This window comes from Acomys minous (assembly GCF_964271855.1).
Source record: "Acomys minous genome assembly, chromosome: 8".
In the NCBI taxonomy this organism is placed as follows: domain Eukaryota; kingdom Metazoa; phylum Chordata; class Mammalia; order Rodentia; family Muridae; genus Acomys; species Acomys minous.
Window position 1 is genome coordinate 38,342,058 of NC_140489.1, and position 20,433 is coordinate 38,362,490.

At 46.3% G+C, this 20,433-nt stretch overlaps 2 protein-coding genes across 3 annotated transcripts in view; one reads left to right on the plus strand and one right to left on the minus strand.

The window, feature by feature from the left end:
- Positions 1–1,146: 1,146 nt before the first annotated feature.
- On the plus strand, positions 1,147–20,430 carry PIGH (phosphatidylinositol glycan anchor biosynthesis class H). 2 transcript variants are annotated; one of them, XM_084792839.1, is made up of 6 exons: positions 1,149–1,439; positions 7,906–8,115; positions 10,027–10,110; positions 11,144–11,232; positions 15,161–15,256; positions 20,246–20,356. In XM_084792839.1, exons 1-5 carry the CDS (start codon positions 1,260–1,262, stop codon positions 15,243–15,245), a joined length of 648 nt encoding a protein of 215 aa, XP_084648965.1. In that variant the 5' UTR covers positions 1,149–1,259; the 3' UTR covers positions 15,246–15,256; positions 20,246–20,356. The 2 variants fall into 2 exon arrangements, with proteins under 2 accessions (XP_084648964.1, XP_084648965.1); XM_084792838.1 differs by lacking the exon at positions 15,161–15,256 and having other exon boundaries at positions 1,147–1,439; positions 20,246–20,430.
- Positions 11,921–20,433, minus strand: part of PLEKHH1 (pleckstrin homology, MyTH4 and FERM domain containing H1) — a 53,604-nt gene continuing 45,091 nt past the window's right edge. Inside the window, exons 23-29 of the mRNA XM_084792837.1 lie at positions 19,299–19,399; positions 18,432–18,573; positions 17,333–17,475; positions 17,074–17,203; positions 15,117–15,203; positions 14,727–14,873; positions 11,921–14,277 (exon numbers count right to left, since the gene is read on the minus strand). Of these exons, the coding sequence (XP_084648963.1) occupies positions 14,122–14,277; positions 14,727–14,873; positions 15,117–15,203; positions 17,074–17,203; positions 17,333–17,475; positions 18,432–18,573; positions 19,299–19,399 (906 nt within the window). The 3' untranslated portion in view covers positions 11,921–14,121. The remainder of the gene's footprint in view (positions 14,278–14,726; positions 14,874–15,116; positions 15,204–17,073; positions 17,204–17,332; positions 17,476–18,431; positions 18,574–19,298; positions 19,400–20,433) is intronic.

Below are 20,433 nucleotides of genomic sequence, written 5' to 3' on the forward strand. Positions count from 1 at the left end.
GACTGGGCTATGCCCCACCTGTAACCTTACCTACAAATGGCTCTGTACTGCCTAGTCCAGGAATGGCCATCTCGTCTTTGTTTCAAGAAGTTGTTTGTAACCTTTGCGACCTTACCTTCGCTTCAAAGGCTATGTGACCACCTAGGACTAGCTTGTTATGCCTACCTTGCAACCATGCCAAGAGGAACTAACTTGTTACACTTATGTTCTACTCCTCCAACCCGGCCTGTTTTGCCAGCCAAATTCCCTATTTGGAAGCCTCATACACCCCGCCACCCCCAGGTATAAAAGCCTTGTCTCAGCACTCGCGGGAGGCAGAGGCAGATGGATCGCTGTGAGTTCGAGGCCAGCCTGGTCTACAAAGCGAGTCCAGGGCAGCCAAGGCTAACACAGAGAGACCGTGTCTCAAAAAAACTAAAAAAAAAAAAAGCAAAAAAAAAAAAAGCCTTTTATTCTTCCCATCTAATGCTGACCTCTTGAACCTCACCTTAGGGAGAGGCAGCCCTTTTCTGTGAATTTAAAAAAAAAATGCTTGCTTTAATTAATTTGGCCATGATAATAATTTGGGTTGGTGGTCTTTCTCCTCCCATCTTTAGGATTAACACACTCTTTCACAGCTGAGCCATCTGTTCCACCCAAACTTGAGTCTTTGCCGTGCATACTATCCTCTCTAGTTTGTTTAACTCCCGTGACCCTAGCCTGTTCCAGCCTCCGAGCTTTGCTTTTCCCTGGTCCTTCTTTCTGGAGATTTTCCTCCCCAGCACCCCACAGAACAGCGATCCGCATCCTTGTAGGTTCAATGAGAGCTTTGCTTCGTTCTCTACTGCGCTGAACATTTTTGCCAACACTACTACTTAATACTACGTCCGTATCGTGTTTTCCTACTAAGAAAGAAGCTACGTGTGGACAGAGTTCTACGGTACCTAAGATTCCTTTGGAAGGAAGGAAATGAATGCGTGAAATGAATGAATACACCTGCAGACCATTCCTTGGAGCTCTCTGTAGCGTAGCAGTATGAGCCAGTCCAGTGAACAGATATCTTAATCTGCCCAAGGTTGGTGCCACGATTCTGGCGAGTTCGGGCTAACACCAACCGGGAGAACCAGCACCGAGTCCCAGCCCTGATCTCAGAGCGCGGCCGCGGCTGCGCGGAGCGTGTGGCGGGCGGGGCTGAGCAGCTTCCGGAACGGTCCGGAGCCGGGGAGACTTGGGTCTTCCGGGTGGGCTAGAGCGCCGCGATTCCTTTGGCACGGGCGGCCATGGAGGACGAGAAGAGCTTCTCGGATATCTGCGGCGGCCGCCTGGCCCTGCGGCGCCGCTACTACTCACCGTACTGCCGCGAGTTCGGCCTCAGCTCGGCTCGGCTGTCGCTGCGCTCGCTCACCGCCGTCACCTGCGCCGTGTGGCTGGCGGCCTACGGACTCTTCACCCTGTGCGAGGTAAAGGCTGGTGCTCGCCTGTCGCGGGCGGCGGGCTGTGAAAGATCTTAGGGCTGACCCGTGGGCCCGGGTGGGGACTTCTGGATCCGGGACACCGTCGCCTTCCAGTGACAGGACTGTCTTCCCCAAGAAGTTTTGCTCCTGGACGCTCTACCACAGTGGACCGCTGCCCTGCTCACCTACAGAGCGTACACCCTCCATCACTCCTCCCAGGCAGGGTACCACTGCCAACAGTTAGCAAGCATACAACAGAATTCCAGAAAAGTGCTTTTGTCTCCTAGACTGTGCACACGTGAACACAGAAGGAGCCCTCTTTCTCTCCCTAATCTCTGCTTCTCAAGGCCACGTAAACTCCCTCCCCCTTCCCAACCCTTCCCCAATTTAAGTGCACTTTCTAAAGAGTTGTCAGATTTAAGACATGAGTGCTTTCTGTGCTCAGTTTTCAGACTTTCTAATTTGTTTGCTTTTTTTCTGGGCTTCATTTTTTTTTTAACGTATCTAAGATGGAATTAATGTTAACAATATTGTGGAGGTCAAATGCTGTGAGTTTGGGAATGACAGTTCCCAAGCAAAAAGAATCATACAGCTGGCCCCTGTTCAAAATAAGTTCTAGTTTTAAGTCCCTCAATAGCGCCCTGAAATGAATATATTCTTTCTAGGAGTGGTCTCACTAGGGCTAAGTGCATCAGAACTGTTTATGTGTAATTTGCATATTACTTGTATTAGACCATTCATTAGCTTTTTTCTTCTCTGTGTCTCTTGTCTCTTGTCTCTGGCTCAGCATAGTACGGGCCAGGCTATGTAGAGCCAGCCTCTGTCTCCCTAGTACTGGGATCAAACATAATGTGCCATCACACCTGTCCCGTTATATGCTAGAGCATAATAATTTACATAAAATAGATAAAATTAAGACCCCTAACTTAGGGTCTGGGGAATGGCCCAGCAGGTAAGGCCACATACTGCCAAACTCGCTGACCTAAGCTGAATCCCCAGGACCCACATGGTGGAAGGAAAGAACCAAAAATTGTCCCCTGACTGCCACACAATAAATAAACAAAGACAGCATGGCTGGGTGTGGTAGTGCACACCTTTAATCCAGCACTGGCAGAGGCAGGAGTCTAGCGTCAGTCCACACCACAGGCTCCAGGACAACCAGGCTACACAAAACAGTGTCTCAGAAATCAATGCTCTTGAACACATTGTGTAAACCAGGCTGGCCTGGAATTCACAGGGCTTCACCGGCTTCTGCCTCCCCGGCGCTGTGACTGAAGGGGTACCTCACCGTGCCCAGCTGGGCTTTAACACCAGTCTGTGTTCCGAATGCCTGGGCAGTTATCTGAAGCAGGGACAGATATTTATTAAATGCCCATCGTGTCGGCTGTTTTGCCGAATTTCTTACTTCACCCTTAGGGGGGAAAAAAACAAGGTCGAGAAAGAATAGTAACTTAAGTCTTGACAGCGGTAAAGGCTTTTCAGAACCAGAGCTGCTTGACTTTGAAATCCCTTTCCACTGTATTTTGGTCTCGCAGATCTCGGGCAGCTGTGTGTGTTATTGGTTTGTTTAGAGATACAGGGTCTTGCTAGGTAGCCTAGGCTGTCCTCAAACTCTGCATCCTCCTGTCTCAGCCCCCGTCGAGTACTGGAATTACAGGTGTATACGCCACACCCAGCACTAAGTTGGTAATGGCAGTTCCCTACTGTACTGGCCTCATCTCTCTCTCTCTCTCTCTCTCTCTCTCTCTCTCTCTCTCTCTCTCTCTCTCGCATGTCTACCCTAATGTCCCCCAACTGCAGAAGTAATGTGTGCTCCATTACATTACTCCAGCACTTCCCCGGGGCTTTGTCTGCCAAAATGACAGATCTTTGCTCCTATTCAAAATTATTCATGAAGGTAGTGGTTATCTAGAGAGAAAGGACTCCCCAGGAGAGCAATTCAGATGTGTGTCTCAGCTCCGACTCAGAGGAATAGTCTACACTGTTACAACTTTAGCCAGGGCAACAGACATAGAGAAGGCTGCTGGGTGAAATTCCCTAAGCATTGACTGCTCTTCATCCTGTCTTCCTCCCTGCTCTTGAATTCGTGGCTCTGTTAACATTATTCCAATCTGCAGTGCTCTCGCCCTTCCAGGCAAGTGTACCCATCAGTGTGCACTGCCTTTTCTGCACAGTTAGGTCCTGTGTCCTTAGAAGTCTTCTTGGAATAATCCTGCGTGCTTTATCTCTCTTCCTTTTCTCTCTCCATCCTTTTATCCTTCCCTCTCCCTCCCTTTCTTCCTTTCTCCTCCCTTCCATTGACACTTACAGTCAGCAATGGAGCATTCTACACTTTTTTATGTCTTACTCTTGCGTGTAGTAAACCTGAGTTTTATCTTGCCTTTCTTCTATAATGCTTCCGTAATGTGTGGATGTTTACAGATGCCCTGCACCTGAAATTAATGAGCTGAAAGTCGGTGTTTCTGGGTCATCAGAGGCTCAGCTCTGACTCCTGTTCATCAGGCAATAATAATTATCTGAACAGAAGTCAGCAAGCCTTTTCTTTAAAAGGCCAATTAATATTTTAGCTTTGTAAGTCTCTGTCCCATATTCTTTTTGTCCATTTTTATAATTTAAATTTTATTTTATGTGTATGAGTGTTTTGCCTATATGTTTGTCTGTGTGTCACATACATGCCTGCTGCCAAAGGAGGTAAGAAGAGAGCGTCAGTTCCCCGGAGCTGGAGTTAGAGACAGTTGTGAACTTCCAAGTAGGTGCTAGAAATTGAACCCAGATCCTCTGGAAGACAGGTCAGTGCTCTCAACCACTGAGCTGTTTCTCCAGCCTGATTTTTATTCTTTGTCATTTGTTTGTTTTTTAGAGATGGTTTCACTGTGTAGCCTGTAGCCTTGTCTGACTTGGAACTTGGTGTGTAGTCCAGACCCACCTGCTGCTGCCTCCTGAGTGCTCAGATTAAAGATGTGAGCCACTGTACCCTGCTTCTTTTTGTTCTTCCTTCAACCTTGTAAAAAAAAAAAAAATTAGCCAGGCTCGGTAGTGCACATCTGTAATCCCAGCACTAGGGGAGTCAAAGTCAGAAGGATCTCTGTGAGTCCCAGCCCAGCCTGGTCTACAAAGGACAGCCAAGGCTACATAGAGAAACCCTGTCTCGAAAGTTAAAGGAAAAAAAAACACATTAAAAAATTAAAAATCATTCTTTGTTCAAAGTAGGTGGGACAGAAAGGGATTATAGGGTCTCAGTTTGCAGATCTCAGTGTGTTAGGTATTGTGAAACCAGACCCAGCCAGGAAAGTGGTTAAAAACAGATTTTTTTTTTTCAGGAGCAACTACAGTAGAAGAAAAAGATTTCAGTATTGAACTGGTCTCAATTCCAAATACAGCAAGTGTGGGGATCTATAGCCAAGGAGCAGAGTGGGGACTGAGTGGATGAGAAATGACATAGGAACAACCAGGGCAGGGTGGGTGTGCCACTAAACTCACTTGTTAAGACTCGTGTTTGGTTTTTGTTTTTGGCTTTGTCTACTTGCTTTTTTGATATAGAGTTTCTCTGTGTAGCCCTGGCTGTCCTGGAGTCCCTCTGTAGACCAGGCTGGCCTTAAACTCAGATATCTGCCTTCTTCTGCCTCCTGAGTGCAAGATTAAAGGCTATTTTTGTTTGTTTGTTTGTTTGTTTTGAGACAAAAAGAGATTCATCTGCCTTTGGCTTCAAAGTACAAGTATTAAAGGCGTGCGCCGTCACACCTGTCCCGTTAAGATTATTACAGAAGGTAGATGCTACAGTTTAGATATGATATGTCCTCCTAAGGCTTAAAACCAACAACAAAACAAAATGTGGAAATCTTAAGGGATGGGACCCTTGGGAGGTGTTTAGTCATTGGGGTTTTTCCTCAGAGGACACTGTGGTCTGCTAAGGTGACTGTGGTGTCCTCTCTAAAGCTAAGTCAGCACAATTCCTGGCCGCCCCGGCAATCCAAGTCCAGTAAAGACAATGCTAAGATATAATATGCTCAGAAGAGTCTGGTCAGAGTCAGGTTAAAGGAGGACTGATCAGGACAAAGAGCAAAGCACCTCTTGGGTTCAGTGAATGTGGTCCAGAATTACTGAATTTTATCCATTCTAGGGGTACTGGTTAGTTTTTATGTCAACAGCATAAACTAGACTCACTTAGGAAAAGGAAATCTCAATTGAGAAAGCACACTGCCCCCCCATTGCTCCTCAGGAAGCCTGTTGGAGCATGTTCTGCTGCTTTTTATGTGTCAACTGCCTATTGCTGCCCCCCCCCCTTACTGCAGACTGTCACATACCCCACACATTGCTGTTCAACCTTGCCTCTCTGTATGACTAATAAAGAAAGCCAGTACCTGGGCAGGGCCAGAGGAAGGTAGGCATGGCAAAGGCTCAGGGGCGTGGGGAGAGAAGGATCTTGGGAGGAAGAGCCACGTGAACCCAGAGGAGGAACTCTGAAGTTCACATGGAAAGAAATGGCCCAGATGAACAACCTTAGCAAGTATTTGGGGACTGTGGATGAGAAGTAGCCCAAACAGAACTGATAAGAAGCAGGTGGCATGGGGTGGAGGCTGGGATATAACGGAAGGTAGCTTAGGAGTTAATATCTGCCATGCCCCAGGTGATGAGGCTATGCTAAAATATATCAGTTGTCTGTGTCTTTGCTGCTTATGAAAGCGGGCTAAATAATGTCACCATAATAATTATAAGCCTAAAAAATAATTATAAGCCTAATAATAAACGTTTTTAGGTCATACCATTAAATTAACAGCAATAAGAAGCCTGCTGAACATTTTCTTGATCGATGATTGATATGGGTAGGCCCATCTCAGAGCGGGCAGTGCCAGCCTTGGCTGGGTAGTGCTGGACAGTAGAAGAAATCAGGCTGAGCAAGCCACGAGGAGCAAGCCAGTCAGCAGCACCCTCATGGCCTCTGCATCAACTCTTGATTCCAAGTACCTGCCCTGACTTCCCTCAGTGCTGGTGATGTACTGTGATGTAGAACTGTAAGCAGAAATGAACCTTTTCCTTCCCAAGTCCTTTTGGCCATGGTGTTCTATCACAGCAGTAAAAACCCTAAGGCTCTAGATCAGTTATTACTCTTTCTTCTGGGGAGTCAGGAAAGTGAAACCAAATGAAAACAACAACAAAACAGTATGTTCCACATTTCAGCTTCAGAAGTGTAAAAAGTCTCAGATACAAGGGCGTACACAGCAGTGTGTGTTCTACCACCAAGCTACATCCCCAGCCTGCCTACCATTTTTTCTTTTTTTCTTTTCTTTTCTTTTTTTTTTTTTTCGAGACAGGGTCTCTCTGTGTAGCCTTGACTGTCCTGGACTCACTTTGTAGACCAGGCTGGCCTCAAACTCACAGTGATCCGCTTGCCTCTGCCTCCCGAGTGCTGGGATTAAAGGCGTGCGCCACCATGCCCGGCCTCCTTTTTTTTTTTTTAAGATTTATTTATTATTATGAATAGAGTACTCTGCCTGCATGTATACCCACAGGCCAGAAGGGGACACCAGATTTTATTATAGATGGTTGTGAGCCACCATGTGGTTGCTGGGAATTGAACTCAGGACCTCTGGAAGAGCAGTCGGTGCCCTTAACCACTGAGCCATCTCTCCAGACCCCATTTTTTCCTCTTTATCATTTAGTCACAGCTGTAACCCAGAACCAAAGGAGATTAAAATGATAAGGGCCCTTATTAACACAGTAAGAAGTGAGGGCCAGAGATCCCAGAGTCCAGGTGAAAGTCTTATTTGGCCCTGGCTCCTGTCACTAACACCATCCAGTGTCCTAGTCCTCCGCCTGTCTTTGTGGGAGAGTGTACCCATCAGAAACCACTAACCTCTAGTAACCGCTGCACCAATTAAGTCCTGCTTTATAGGCTGTTCCTGTATGCTTTAACCTTAGTATGTCTCCCCTTTTCCTTTCTCCATTCTTCTTTCTACCCATCTTTTAAAAAACATAATAAATTGGCCTCTTCTATAGACTGCTAGCCATCACGTCTCACTGCAGAGAGTGTCCACTTCTGAAGGCATCACAATTCGTTCTAAATTCTATTAGGAAAAAGATAAGTGGCTGTTTAGGAACCATCAGTCAAGGAACAGTATCTGCTACTGTGCTCAGCACTTCACAGTTGCTCTGTCTGTAATTTTGTGCTGGGGAGTTTGCATGGGGAGTTTGAACGGGAAAAATTAAGTTGTAATTTTGGGAAGAAAATTTTCTGATGGATGTGAAGGCAGATGTTTTGCTGGGAGCCTCCCAGACACTAGTAGTCTGGGTCCCTTTTACTAGGTGCCTTTCAAATACCTTAGGAGCCAAGTGAAAGTGAGTTCCCCTCATGCACGCCCCATCTGCTCACCTCACTGCATAGCCACTCACTGTCCAGCTAACTCACTGGATAGCATAGGTATATGCAGAGGAGCATTCAGTGATCTCACTGCCTGTGTCTGGCTCTCTTCAGAATAGCATGGTCCTCTCTGCTGCCATCTTCACCACCATCATAGGCCTGCTTGGTTATCTCCATTTTGTGAAGATTGATCAGGAGACTCTATTAATCATCGATTCACTTGGCATTCAGATGACGTCATCCTACGCTTCAGGCAAAGAATGTACCACCTTCATAGAGATGGACAAGGTCAAGGATATTATCATTAATGAGGCTATTTACATGGTAAGTGTCTGGGTGGTATCTCTGGGCTCTCCAGAGGAAGCACTCAGCCCATGGTGTGTGCTGGGGTCTAAACCAAGTCTTAGCAAAGTATTCATTGTCACAGAATTAAACTTAAGGTGCCTCCGTTCCAATACAAGTAGGTATTTTTTGGCTGGCATGCCTGTGAACCATAGAAGAGAAACTTTCATTAAAGCAAAAGTTTCTTTATAGTCATGTTTTCTTCAGTGATGGGGTATATTCCAAGAAATGTGCTGTTACAAGTTTGCTGGTTGTACAGGCACTGCAGCCCACTTACACTTAGAAGCTAGTTTAGTCATTCAGATATCCCATTGATGATGTGTAATAAACACAAGACACCAAGTGAAACACTGCATACTGCTTTACAGTTCACTTTTTTTTTTCCCTCAACTAGGGTCTCATTGTGTTGTTTATGCTGGCCTTGAACTTCCATCCTGCTGCCTCTCTCTCTTTTTGCTTGTTAATAATTTTATAAATTTTTATTTTTGGTTATGTGTGTGTGTCTGTATATGTATCCGGCTGAGGCCAGAAGAGGACATCGGGTTCCCTAGAGGTGGTGTCACAGTGGTTGTCAGCTCCTGGACATGGGTGCTAGGAACTGAATTGCAGTCCTGTGCAAGAGCAGCAGCACTCTGAACTGCCCAGCCATCTCTCCAGCCCCTGCCTCTTGCTTGTTTGTTTGTTTGTTTTTGAGACAGGTCTCACTGTAGCGCTGGCTGACCTGGAACTTACTATGTAAACCATGCTGGTTGCAAACTCACAGCAGTCTATCTGCTTCTGCCTTCTGAGTGCTGGGGTTAACGGCGTGTGTCACCATGCCTGGCTAACAGGCTTTTCCTTTTTACAAGTATTCAAAAGCATAGCAAGCACATAAACCATGACTGCTTCGGAGAGGTAGTAGGTTGTCGTGGATAAAGTCAGCATTCCAACTTTCATCTTGTGGCTCAGATACAAAAGCATTTTTGTTTTGTTGTTTTGTCTACTTGTTTGCTTTCTTTCTCTAGGAATGAGGTCTTACTGTGTTGCCTAGACCTAATATCTAACCTTGGTCTCCTGGTTGGTGGGACTTTTGGTTCATACTAACAAACTTGGCTCTGTGTGTGGTGTGTGTGTGTGTGTGTGTGTGTGTGTGTGTGTGTGTGTGTGTGTGTGTGTTTGGTTTTATTCTTTTTTTTTTTTGTGGGGTGGCCTTTTAAAGGACAAAATGTAGGCAAGGGACACATGGAGTTGTGAAGAAAGATAAAAAGCTAATTATTCTAGTTCCAACTCTGTCATGTTTTTATCTTGTTTTGTGGTGGATATGTTGCACTAAACTGTAATTGATAAAGAATCAAACCCTAAGTGAGGTTCTGTGGCTTCAGAGTGGCCATTCTGATTGTACAGTTTGAGACTTGGCAAGTGCTTGTTTGAGTGACTACCTTAATCCAGCTATGTTGTTTCTGTCTGTGAGTGCAGTACAATACAGTGATCTTTTGCTAGGTGTGGTGGCACACGCCTTTCATCCTAGCACTTGGGAGGCCGAGGCAGATGGATCGCTGTGAGCAAGGCCAGCCTGGTCTACAGAGCGAGTGCCAGGGCTACATAGTGAGACTCTGTCTCAAGAAAAAGATTTTTATATATAGAAAATAAGGGATGCAAATATAGTTTTGTTTTTTTGAGACAAGGTTTCAGTGTAGTCCTGGCTGTCACAAAGATCCGCGTGCCTCTGCCTCCCTAGTGCTGGTACTAAAGACATGTGCCGCTACCACCTGGCAAAAATATGCTTTTCTCCTAAATTGTCAAATATTTCACACTTAGAGATAATTTCTGAAAAATATTTCTTAGTCTTCTCTTGAAGAAAAAGGAAACAAGATGAGTGTCACTGAGGCGTCTGTCTGGTGTCTCTTCTTACAGCAGAAGGTCATTTACTGCCTCTGCATTTTACTGAAGGATCCAGGGGAGCCACACGAGATATCTCAAGTGGTTCCTGTCTTCCAGGTGAGCACAGGGCTCCTCCTCCTCCTGGGAAACCCTGCCTTCTCTCTCTCTACTTACCCTCTCTGTGTGTTCAGTAGTCTTACTGTCAGATTACTGGCAATATCTGAGTAAAAGGCTATTTTAGATTTTAGGAGGACAGTTACCATCTTATTACTACTTCTGCCTACAAATCACATTCTTGTACTTCAAGTCCGTCAGTCTGTAATTTTACACTGGTATCAGTGAGGTTGAGGATTTTTACAAATATAATATAAAGACATATATAAATATGTATCTTGTCTACCACAGCCATTATACTTATTTTAAATGATGATACTTTATTCCATTACATTGAAATGTCAGTTTATTTAGCTATTTTATTGCTAAGTTTTAAATAATGTCTAGACTATCTTGTTTTGATCTTACAATAAAAACTGACTATGGTGGCACATGCCTGCAGTCCCCTTATTTTAAACATAGAGGTCAGTTACGCATTTATAATAATTTTGTGTTATTTTGAATAATAAACATTACTTTCTATAATTTTCCTATTCTGTGACTTTTTAGTTATGCTACATTTTATAATGCAAAATCTTTTCAGAATGTATATATTAAAATGCCCATCTTGTCTCTGAGACTTATTTCTCAACTTGTTTCTGAGATGTACTGTCTCATTGTCATATAATCTTGTCAGGCTAAAAGCTGTTTTTTTAATGTGCCTTTAATCCTAGCATTCGGGAGGCAGAAGCAGGCAGATCTCTGAGTCCAAGGCCAGCCTGGTCTAGAGTGAGTTCTAGTAGTCAGGGCTACAGAGGGCCAGCCTGGAAACAAAACAAAAAGCTGTCTTTATCCCCACCCCATCCCTGACCCCCGCATCCCCACACAAAGGCCTGATTTGGAGCCCTCCTAGCAAGGTGCTCCGAGGCTTGAGCTTGCGTCTCTTAGCTCCTAGCTGCCATTTAGTACCTAGCTGCCATGGTGTACGTGAGGGGTTGAGGTTGCATAGATACTTCTTCTACTCTCCCTGACACTGCATTTCTCCTTTCAAACTCAGAGTGCCAAGCCCCGGCTGGACTGCTTGATTGAAGTATACAGGAGCTGCCAGGAGATTCTGGCACACCAGAAAGCCGCGTCGACAAGGCCGTGAGTCTCAGCCTTCATGGAGCGGATCCTGAGCCACCATGGCTGGCTTAGTTTCTGTACTTGTAGAAACCATCAGGGGACACAGTCCTGGGATTCAAAGTGGATGGGCAGATCTCAGAGCCACAGAGGCGGCGGCTGGAACGTGACTGGGGGTTTTGATTTATCATAATGCTCCCTTACAAGGGAGACCTTCAGGGTTTTGACATATCAAAAGCAAGCCAGGCACAGTGGCACCTGCCTTTAAGCCCAGCACTCAAGAGGCAGAGGCAGGTGATGTCTTGAGTTCGAGGTCATCCAGAGCTACATAGTGAGGACCCCCCCCAAACAAAAGTAATGTCCACAAAGAACACTTTGAAGTTTCTGAGCACATTCATGTTTGTGTTAAAATATGTGGAGTATTGAGAGTGGCACCAGATTTCATAAGAGAAATGTATCCATCTGCATAGTCTCTTGTCTAAAAGTTAGGGAAAATAAGTCAGGTTTTTAAAAATACATGAATTAGTAGGAATAAAATGCCTTACAAATGCTGTCCACCTAGCTCCTATGATCTGTGTAGGTGATGACTCAATCTACAACTTAGCTGGGGCAGTGTGGATGCCACTAATCCTAGCAGCCGGGCAGTATCAGCAGGAAGGTTGGAGGTTTGACTGTCTCAAACCCCAAAATAAATATTTAAAACACACCAATACCTGGTTCACTGACAGGTTTTTATTGATGAACACGATACATAGCATTTTAGCTATGCGTGTCGAGCACATTAGTACCTTTCTGTTACTTGATATTTTCTATTGCTTCAAAAGCTGTTGGGCTAAGAGGGCTTAGATGAAAAGTGAGCTGTAAGCTGGACATGGTGGCGCACACCTTTAATCCCAGCACTCGGGAGGCAAAGGCAGGTGGATCTCTGTGAGTTCAAGGCCATCCTCGTACAAAGACAGTCCAAGACAGCCAGGACTACAAGAGAAACCCTGTCTCGAAAAACCAAAAAGATAGAAAGGAAAAAGTGAGTGGTTTCATGTTGGTTCCCAGACATGGGACTGTCATATTAAAGAATGAAGAGGCCAATTTACAGAAGCCTTTGTTTCTAAGGCAGTTTCTTAGATTCCTAAAGATCAGAAAGGAGAAAAGGAGCGGGTGCAGTGGCACTTGCCTTTAATCCCAGCACTCAGGAAGCAGAGGCAGGCGGATCTCGTGAGTTCGAGGCCAGCCTGATCTACAGAGTGAGTTCTAAGACAGCCAGGGCTGCACAGTGAGACCCTGTCTTAAAAAAAGGAAAAAAAAAAAAAAAAAGGACAGAGACAAGAAGACAACTAATCTGATCTCCAAATCTAAAAATCTAATACAAACAGTTCCATTCTCTGGAACTCTGTTTATAGCATAGAGCACATCCTTACTGGCTTTAAGGGCCATTTGGCATGTAACCGTAGAACAGCATTCCCTGCCTTGCACCTGCCTTGAAGGAGCTGCTCAGGAGCCTATAGTGAAGTGACTGAGGTAGACCTGTCTCCACTAGAACATTCTGGGGTGGGAGTTGAGTTGAAACAGAAACTTATACACTGCCTGCCTTGCAAGTCAGGCTGGTTTCAAAGAAGGCTCTCATGCCTTTCTAAAGGCATGCTGTCGGCTCAAAGGCTGAGAACAAGTATTACAGCAGCTGAGGCATTCCAGCAAACTGATATTTGGCCTTTGAGTTTCTTGTGTAACACACACATTGTTTGGTTAAAGACTTATTACCTGGCTGTTCCTCCTATCCCCTAGTCTATGTAACTGAAAAAATGATTAAAACAAAACAAAACAAAACAAAAAACCAGCCTTAGAGCTGCACAATAAAACTTAGTTTTCTATATGTTGAAAAACTAAAATATGAACTTTCTTTCAATTATTATTTTGTGGGGGAAGGTGGAGATAAAGATCATCTTCATCAAAATCAGTTAGAAGGTATGAGTTGAGAGAGATTACATGTTCTCGGGAAGGCAATGGTTGAAAGAAACTACTTCACATATCACGAGGGCAGATATCATACATGCTCTTTGCCTCCAACTAATTTCCAGGAGGCATCTATCTACCAAGTCTTGGTGAGCAATGCAGGATGGAGGGCTCTTTAGTTAGTGTTCCTGACCTGTTGTCTCCGGTGGCCTCACAGAGCAGCAACCAATGGAGATGATGGCCACCTTGTCCTTCAGTAGTGAGCACAGCCTTCACGGAGCACATGACACAGGCAGGGTGCAGACTAGATCCAGCCCTGCCTATGCTAGTCCAGTGTGAGAGAAAAAGCTTTCACCTTAACAGGAAGAGTGTGCTGTCCTGAAAAGATCAGAGCTGCTGCCCCAGTAGGGGCCTGGCAAATGCCTCCTCACCAATAGTGGGGAAGCGTGTCATTTCTTTCTCCAGCTCTGCTGGTGTTTTTCTCATTTGAGAAAGTAGTCCAATTTTAGAGATTTGTAGGCATCTGCTGGAGTTTAGGTGAATTAGGAACTTTAGTCCTTTTTTGTTCAGGGATGTTCAGAAAACTTCAAGTATCAGTCCCCACATAAAGACCACGTACAATATAAAAAGATGAGCTTCCCTGAGTATCAGTGCAGAAGCCCCAAACACAGTACCATTGCCCTGGTAACTGTGGGCCATCCCTGTTTCAGTCTAGCATCAGGTAGGATCCAGAGTCAGTATTCTTGTAAAAGAAATAGTGGTTTTGATGTTGGGTCTGGATCTGAAAGCGTTGGGCCTTGGAAGATAAGGCACCTATCGGTCCACAGGTTTCAGAGACCCTGCAACACACATTTCACAGAACAGTTTGAGGGGGCCATCAGACCCATCACAGTAGTAGTGTGCTCCAGGATATAAATCTAAGCCCAGAGACACCAGTGGTGGCAGGAATATGGGGAGGAGAACCGTTCACAGCAAAGCTGGCCCCTTAGTGCAGGAAACAGAAGCAAAGAACTGTCCATCCAGGTCTCGGGGCTGGCGGGTCGCAGGCAGCTTGGCAGATAGGTTCACAGTTGCAGAAGAGTGGTTCATGTAGCTGGCCATCATGAAGGTAGCTTCTGTAATCTGAGGAGGTCAGGGAAATAAAGGAATTGAACTAGCCTTGTCTTGAGTGCTGTCTATAGTGTTGGGTACACAGAGTTCCTGGGTTTTAGCAGCTCTCTCACTCAGAAGAAAAGCCCCAAAGAGACGACTGTGGTGTTTAGAGGCCCAGCAAAATGTACCTCTGTTGGCCTGGAGAGTCTCTGAGATGCATAGTACCTCCCCCCCCAACCCCCACCCCGCCCCTCAGGCAAGGAGGAACGGCAGTGGCTGGATCAGGTAGTTCCCACCAAGTACCAGCTCAGTAGAGAGATGGACACACTATTCCACCCAAACTCTTTGGGATGCTGATCATACACTAAGGCCAACGATTTTATTTGGGGCAGACCCTGTCCAGAGTTTTCTCTCTAAGCACCAGGCTTACCACTTCACACCAGACAAGAGTGAGCTGGTATAGTAGCTGTCAGACCCACCTTGGGAGCAGGCATTCGGAAGATCAGCTTGTCAATGTGGCTTTTTCCAGAGCTCTGGTCTGGAGTGGATCTAATCACAAGCATGAAGTCATCCCTGCAGCCACCAAACGTTGCCACTGAAGAGTAGGGATAAGTGATGTGCACTTGCTGTGTGTGGAAAGGAGCCATTTGAGTTCAGGGAGCCTTAATCAGGAAGTGAGAGCCCCAGGTAATGATAATTTGGAGGGCCAAATCTTGATATGTGTAAGTTGTGTCTAGACATTGGATAGTACTAAGGCAGAGGTTAGAGAGAAGGGAACCAGGGCTACTTAGTTGAGGCCTCTGAGTCCAGAGCAGAGAAGATAAGACAGGTGTTTAAGAAGGGTCGGAACCAGCCTTTTCCTCTCCTACCATAGTGCGGTGGTCCAGGATGCTAACACCATCCTCGTTCACAGCAATCCACACCAGAGCATTCTCCTTAGAAGACAGCTGGACAGGCTGCAGAAAGAGAGAAGGCCGATCAGACACAGCCACAGTTAGAGATTCTGAACGTAAGTACTCTCTGGGGAAGAAGGTCCATCCAGAGACTCTGATGGGCTACTACGTCATCCTGGAAGACACAGAAAGTAGCATTTGTACAGCATCAGGATCGCTGTGGCAGGAGGCATTCAGGCCTGGAGCTCCACCACCCAACATCCAAAAGGTGAGGGAATCACAGCTGCTAGAACACAGGATCGAGAGCTCTGAGCAGCAGAACGTAGGCCAACCTAAAGGCTGTGTGTAGCTAGCTTGGTAGGTGTCTTCTCCTGCACCCAATCTCTCACAAGCAAAATATATCTTGCTTTAACCAATTTCCTAGGGACTATAAGAGAAATAGGAAAACAAGAATGCAATGGGCAAAAAAAAAAAAAAAAAAAGAATGCAATGGGCTTTAGGTCCTTTCAGTGGGTTTGTGATTATGGCAGCCATTTCCTAGGTGTTTTTCTCAGGGCTACAGTGAGATGCTCCAGAAGATCTCTACTACCCAAGAGCCCAGGGGAAAGAGTGATAGAGAAACCCTTTTTGAAGCTTTTTCCAACCTTCCAGGCCAATGGCATTTTATCACAATACCACTGTACTTCTACGTCACGGAACTCGCTGTCTCTGTCTCTCTGTTTCTCTCTGTGTGTCTCTGTCTTTTTGTCTCTCTGTCTGTCTCTGTCTCTCTCTGTGTCTCTGTGTTTTTGTCTCTCTGTCTGTCTCTGTCTCTCTCTTGTACAGAGGCTGGAGGTATAGCTTAGGGGCAGACAGCACTCTTAGCATGTGCTAAGTCCTGGTTTGGTCTCCCAGCTTATCCCCAAATTAAACAGAGTAATATTGCTAAGAAAAATTGAAAAGACAGGAGAAGTGAGTATGGAGAATACTCGTATCAGCCTACAACTCCCCCGCTGTTCTGCTCCACTAGTTGGAAAGCCTCTTGGAGGCAAGGGGCTGATTTGTTCATTTTTTAAAAAAATCTTTTAAATTTTACTTTTAATGTGTGTGGTTCTGCCTGTGTGTCTGTCTGTGTGCTATATGTGTACCTGTATCCGAGGAGGCCAGAAGAGGGTGTCGGACCCCTGAGACTGGAATTACAGACACTTGGGGCCACCATGGGGTGCTGGGACCCCCATATAGGTTCTGGGTACTATGGAAAAGCAGCAGTGCTCTTACCTGCTGAGCCATCTTCCCAGCCCTTGTTTGTTTGTTTGTTTGTTTTAACTTTAAACAGCTAGAACTAGAAATATGCTTTCAACAGCCTATCTGTCTAAGCTAGCTAGAAGACTGAATGCCATTTCTGACCTGTAGCTCCAATGAACAGGATGTAGGTCCAGTCTCAATGTCTGATTATAATGTCTGGTCACAGGGTAATGTCTGTGATTATCTATAATGTTCATGCATCCCAGACACCTACTGAGGGAAACTTCCAACAGGAATTACTGTTTGCCTCCCGGCCTTCATGAAGAGGTCAAAGTAACTGTTGTCTGCACAGTCGGCTTCCCCTGGGTGGCCCCTCTCTCTCCCCCTCTGGGCTTCTGGGTAGTCAGCCAAGATGAGTTTCTTTAGGTTATGTATTGTTTTGTCTTTCAAACTCTGAAGTCTGAATGCTCATGTGTGAATGAGGTGAGCTTGTCTCTGCAGGAGAAGCACTGAGAAACCAATAAAGGAAATATGAAGATAAAGAATGAATTCCAACTACTCTGGACCCTGGCGTTCTAGACGGATGGGGAAAGGGCAACTCCTAGTGTTTGATAGGGAGGAGGTGGGGGCTGCAGACGGGAATGACAGCTTATGACCAGAGAGGGGAGGGAAGCTCCAGGAAAAACAGATTCCTTTTCCTGTCACTTACCTGAGCAGCAAAGAGCTTAGCACCAAAGAGAGGCCATTTCCGAGCCACAGTCAGGTAGATGCGGATGCACTCAGAAGGGGAGCAGCCTTGTAATGCTGCCCACTTGGTGGCCATCGTATCTGCCATGTGCCTGGTTTGGGCAGGTGGAAAGAAATGGTGCTAGTGAAGCGCCGTCTACGGATGACTCACAGCTCCTAGGGTTCCCCACAGGCTTCCTGTGAAGGCCTCGCCTCGGCCTACCTCAGCTGCTCCAGCCTACCTCAGCTGCTCCGGTGGTGCTCCATTTCGATAGCGCCTTGGGTAGAACCTGTCAAGGACCTGCTGGAGGAGGTGCTGAGCTTTGGCAGGAGGTGTACCCCCGGGGGCTGGCAGCACAGGCTTCTCCAAGTCCCCATGTTCCACCTGAGGTAGAGAGAGCAGCCATGAGTCTGAGTGGTGGGTGGGGCTGCTGCTGGAGAGGTGAACACGCCCTTACCACATCACTGCTGTTGGTCACATATCAACGATGAGAATTTACCCCATGTTTCACAGACATTAGAGAAGCATCCTTAGGGCCCAACAATACTACATTGTCTAAATCAGCTCTCATTTGCAGCTAAATGCTGGAAGAGGGGAGGTGCTACAGACTGCAGAGGACAGAAGAGGGCTTGGTGTCAGACGCCCAGCTCAAGCACTGGTTCTGACTTAGCAGTTTTGTGTCTTTGTTCAAGTTATTTAAACTCAGTCTACATGGGGATGAAAAGCACACAGGCAGGTACACCTGAGATGTTAGCTTGTGGCCTGCTACAGAGTGTTCACACTGATGGTTATGAAAAACCACTGTGTAGCCCAGGCTGGCTTGGAACCCAGACTGGCCTTGAATTTGAACCAGTTCTGCCTCAGCTCTCCAAATGTTGGGATTATAGCTGTCTGCCACCACATCTGGTTAAATCCACGCTTACAGGAACCATGACGGTATCTCAGATTCTCCTAGCAGAGAGCCTCCTAAAGGAATACAAAGGGGAAGTATTCTGAATGTGTGCTCTTTCTACGTAGAAGGTGGGCTGGCTCATAGTATATCACATGCACTGTGGGACACACACTCTCAAGTACATACCCTGGAGGCAGGCAGGGAAGTGTGTGTTCAGCTACACAACAGAAAATGAAGTGATGAGAAATGACTTGGCCAAGCTCTTACACTGGAGGAAGGCTGGGAGTTTAGCTCAGTTTTTCAATTCCCGTCCCATTCTGCCCCCAAGCCTCCATGTGCCGTGAGTAAGGTCTCAGCTCTCTGTACAGCACAGCCCCCTCTCCTTGCTGCCACGGGAGCTGCAGTCTCCTGTCAGGTGCCACGATGCTTCCAACAGGAAGAAGCCTACCTGGGCAATCAAGGCAGCCATTTCAAGAGCCAGTTCCTTGGTGACTGGAAATCTTCCTGCCACTATTTCTCCACTGGTTTGGAAGGCAAGTAGCAGCCGCTCTCTCTCTGTCTCCCCTTTGACTTGGCTTCGAAAGTATAGCCTACAGGAAAGACAGGGAGAAGCCAGACCTCAGCTGGCACGCCAAACAAGAATGAGAAGGCTTTCTTTGAATCTTTATCTTGATCCCTCAAGTGAAGATAAATGTTTATGCCTTTTGTAAGCCTCTTTTCTATTACCCAAGAAACTTGTAGTCAAGACTAGCCTAGATGTGGGCATGCAGGTCTCACCCGCAGGAACAGGTGGTTAGCTCTGAACACACCACTAGACTTACTACATTTTCATGAGGAATCTGGGACCTAGAATCACAGTTTATTAGGGGTCTGGATGAGTTAAGACTCCCCAAAGACTAATGGAACTTACTTGCCTGGAGACACAATGAATAGATTTTCTCTTACTTAAATTGGTAGAAAGTACTTGTATATGTCCTGAAATTGACACACAGGAAAGTTTTATTCTTTAGCCTTAAATTATCTGGTACTTAGACAAAACTGTACTCTCATAAGGTAATGTACAGCCACCTCGTGGCATTGGTATGCTTTTGTGGCATGTATGAATACACATGTGCAAATGGCAGTACAGAGAATGGTGACAGAACACCTGAGCTACCAGGGTCTCATGAGGGATCAGGAGCGAGGCCAGCCTGCAATCTACTTGATGACTGCCACTCAGGCTAACTATAGGTCTGCCTGGTTGGGACAAGCCGTCATGTTGGGAGCCCCCTGTGGCAGCCTCATGCCCGCCCCACCCTCAGGCAGCTCCCAGGACCTGTTCTTATACATCAGCTTCACGACACGCGTGCCCCCCTCAGACTTTCCGGGGTGCAGCTCCTTCAGTGTTTGTTCCCACTTGGAGATGGCATCACAGATCTTAAAGAGGCAAAAGGTTAAAGTCAGAAAGACCCCTTGCAAGGAAAATGAGGTCCAGACAGAGTGGGTGTCTGGCCAAGCTGAGTAAGGAAGGCTTCTGCCATTAGAAGGCTGTCCTGCGAGGCCTCAGGCTGCCAGGATGGGAAGTGCCTACCAGTTCCCTTTCAGATGAGGAGGTGGATGTTAGTGAGCACCCAAGAAAGGATTGTTGCCTCACTGGCTTTATGCAGGCTGACCTCTTGAGGGACTAGAGTAGGCAGGCCCCAGTCAAAATCCATGGCATTGTGGCTCCATTTTTACTTCACTTATCACATTCTCCTTTCAATAAATACACTGAAATGCCTACTATGACCAAAGCCTTACAGATGCCCATACATTTACTAGAAAGATATGTGGCTTTTTTTTTTTTAATATATACACCGGTAAAGACTAGCCCATTGTTCTAGGAGGGCAAAGAAAACACGCTGGAGCCAAATGGACCCATCCAGTGTGGTGGGACATTCCCACCCTTGTGGAACTAATCCTAGACCAACTGTCTTTCAAAAGCTTTCCACCTGCAGAGGTAGCATGAGGACCCACCTCCCTAAACTATGGTTGAATCTGTAAGTCTAGGCAGAGTAAAAGCTATGTGACAATAATGCACATGGCACCCACTAGATCTCAGTTATAGCTGTGGACCTAAGTGGGCAGATACTGGAGGGGGTTGGCAGGGCCTCCTCATCCTTACACCGAGCTACATCGGCACCCTGGGGTGCACACCCAGGCTGAGCCAGGATAAAAAACTTAACTGGATTAGTTGTGGAGACCTGAAAGCTAGTATTAAGATGTCACTACGTTTTTATCTAGGGAGGGAGCCCTTGGATACTGCACAGTCCCTCAGGGAGACAGGACTGTGAGGATCTTGTCGCCAGAGTCACCGTGCCTGCACAGATACATTTTAAGACGGCACAGAAATGCTGGTCTGGAGAGAACATCTTGGTCTGGGCCCCAGAGAGGCTACTGAAGAGTTAGGCACACACTGGACAGGCTCTGTC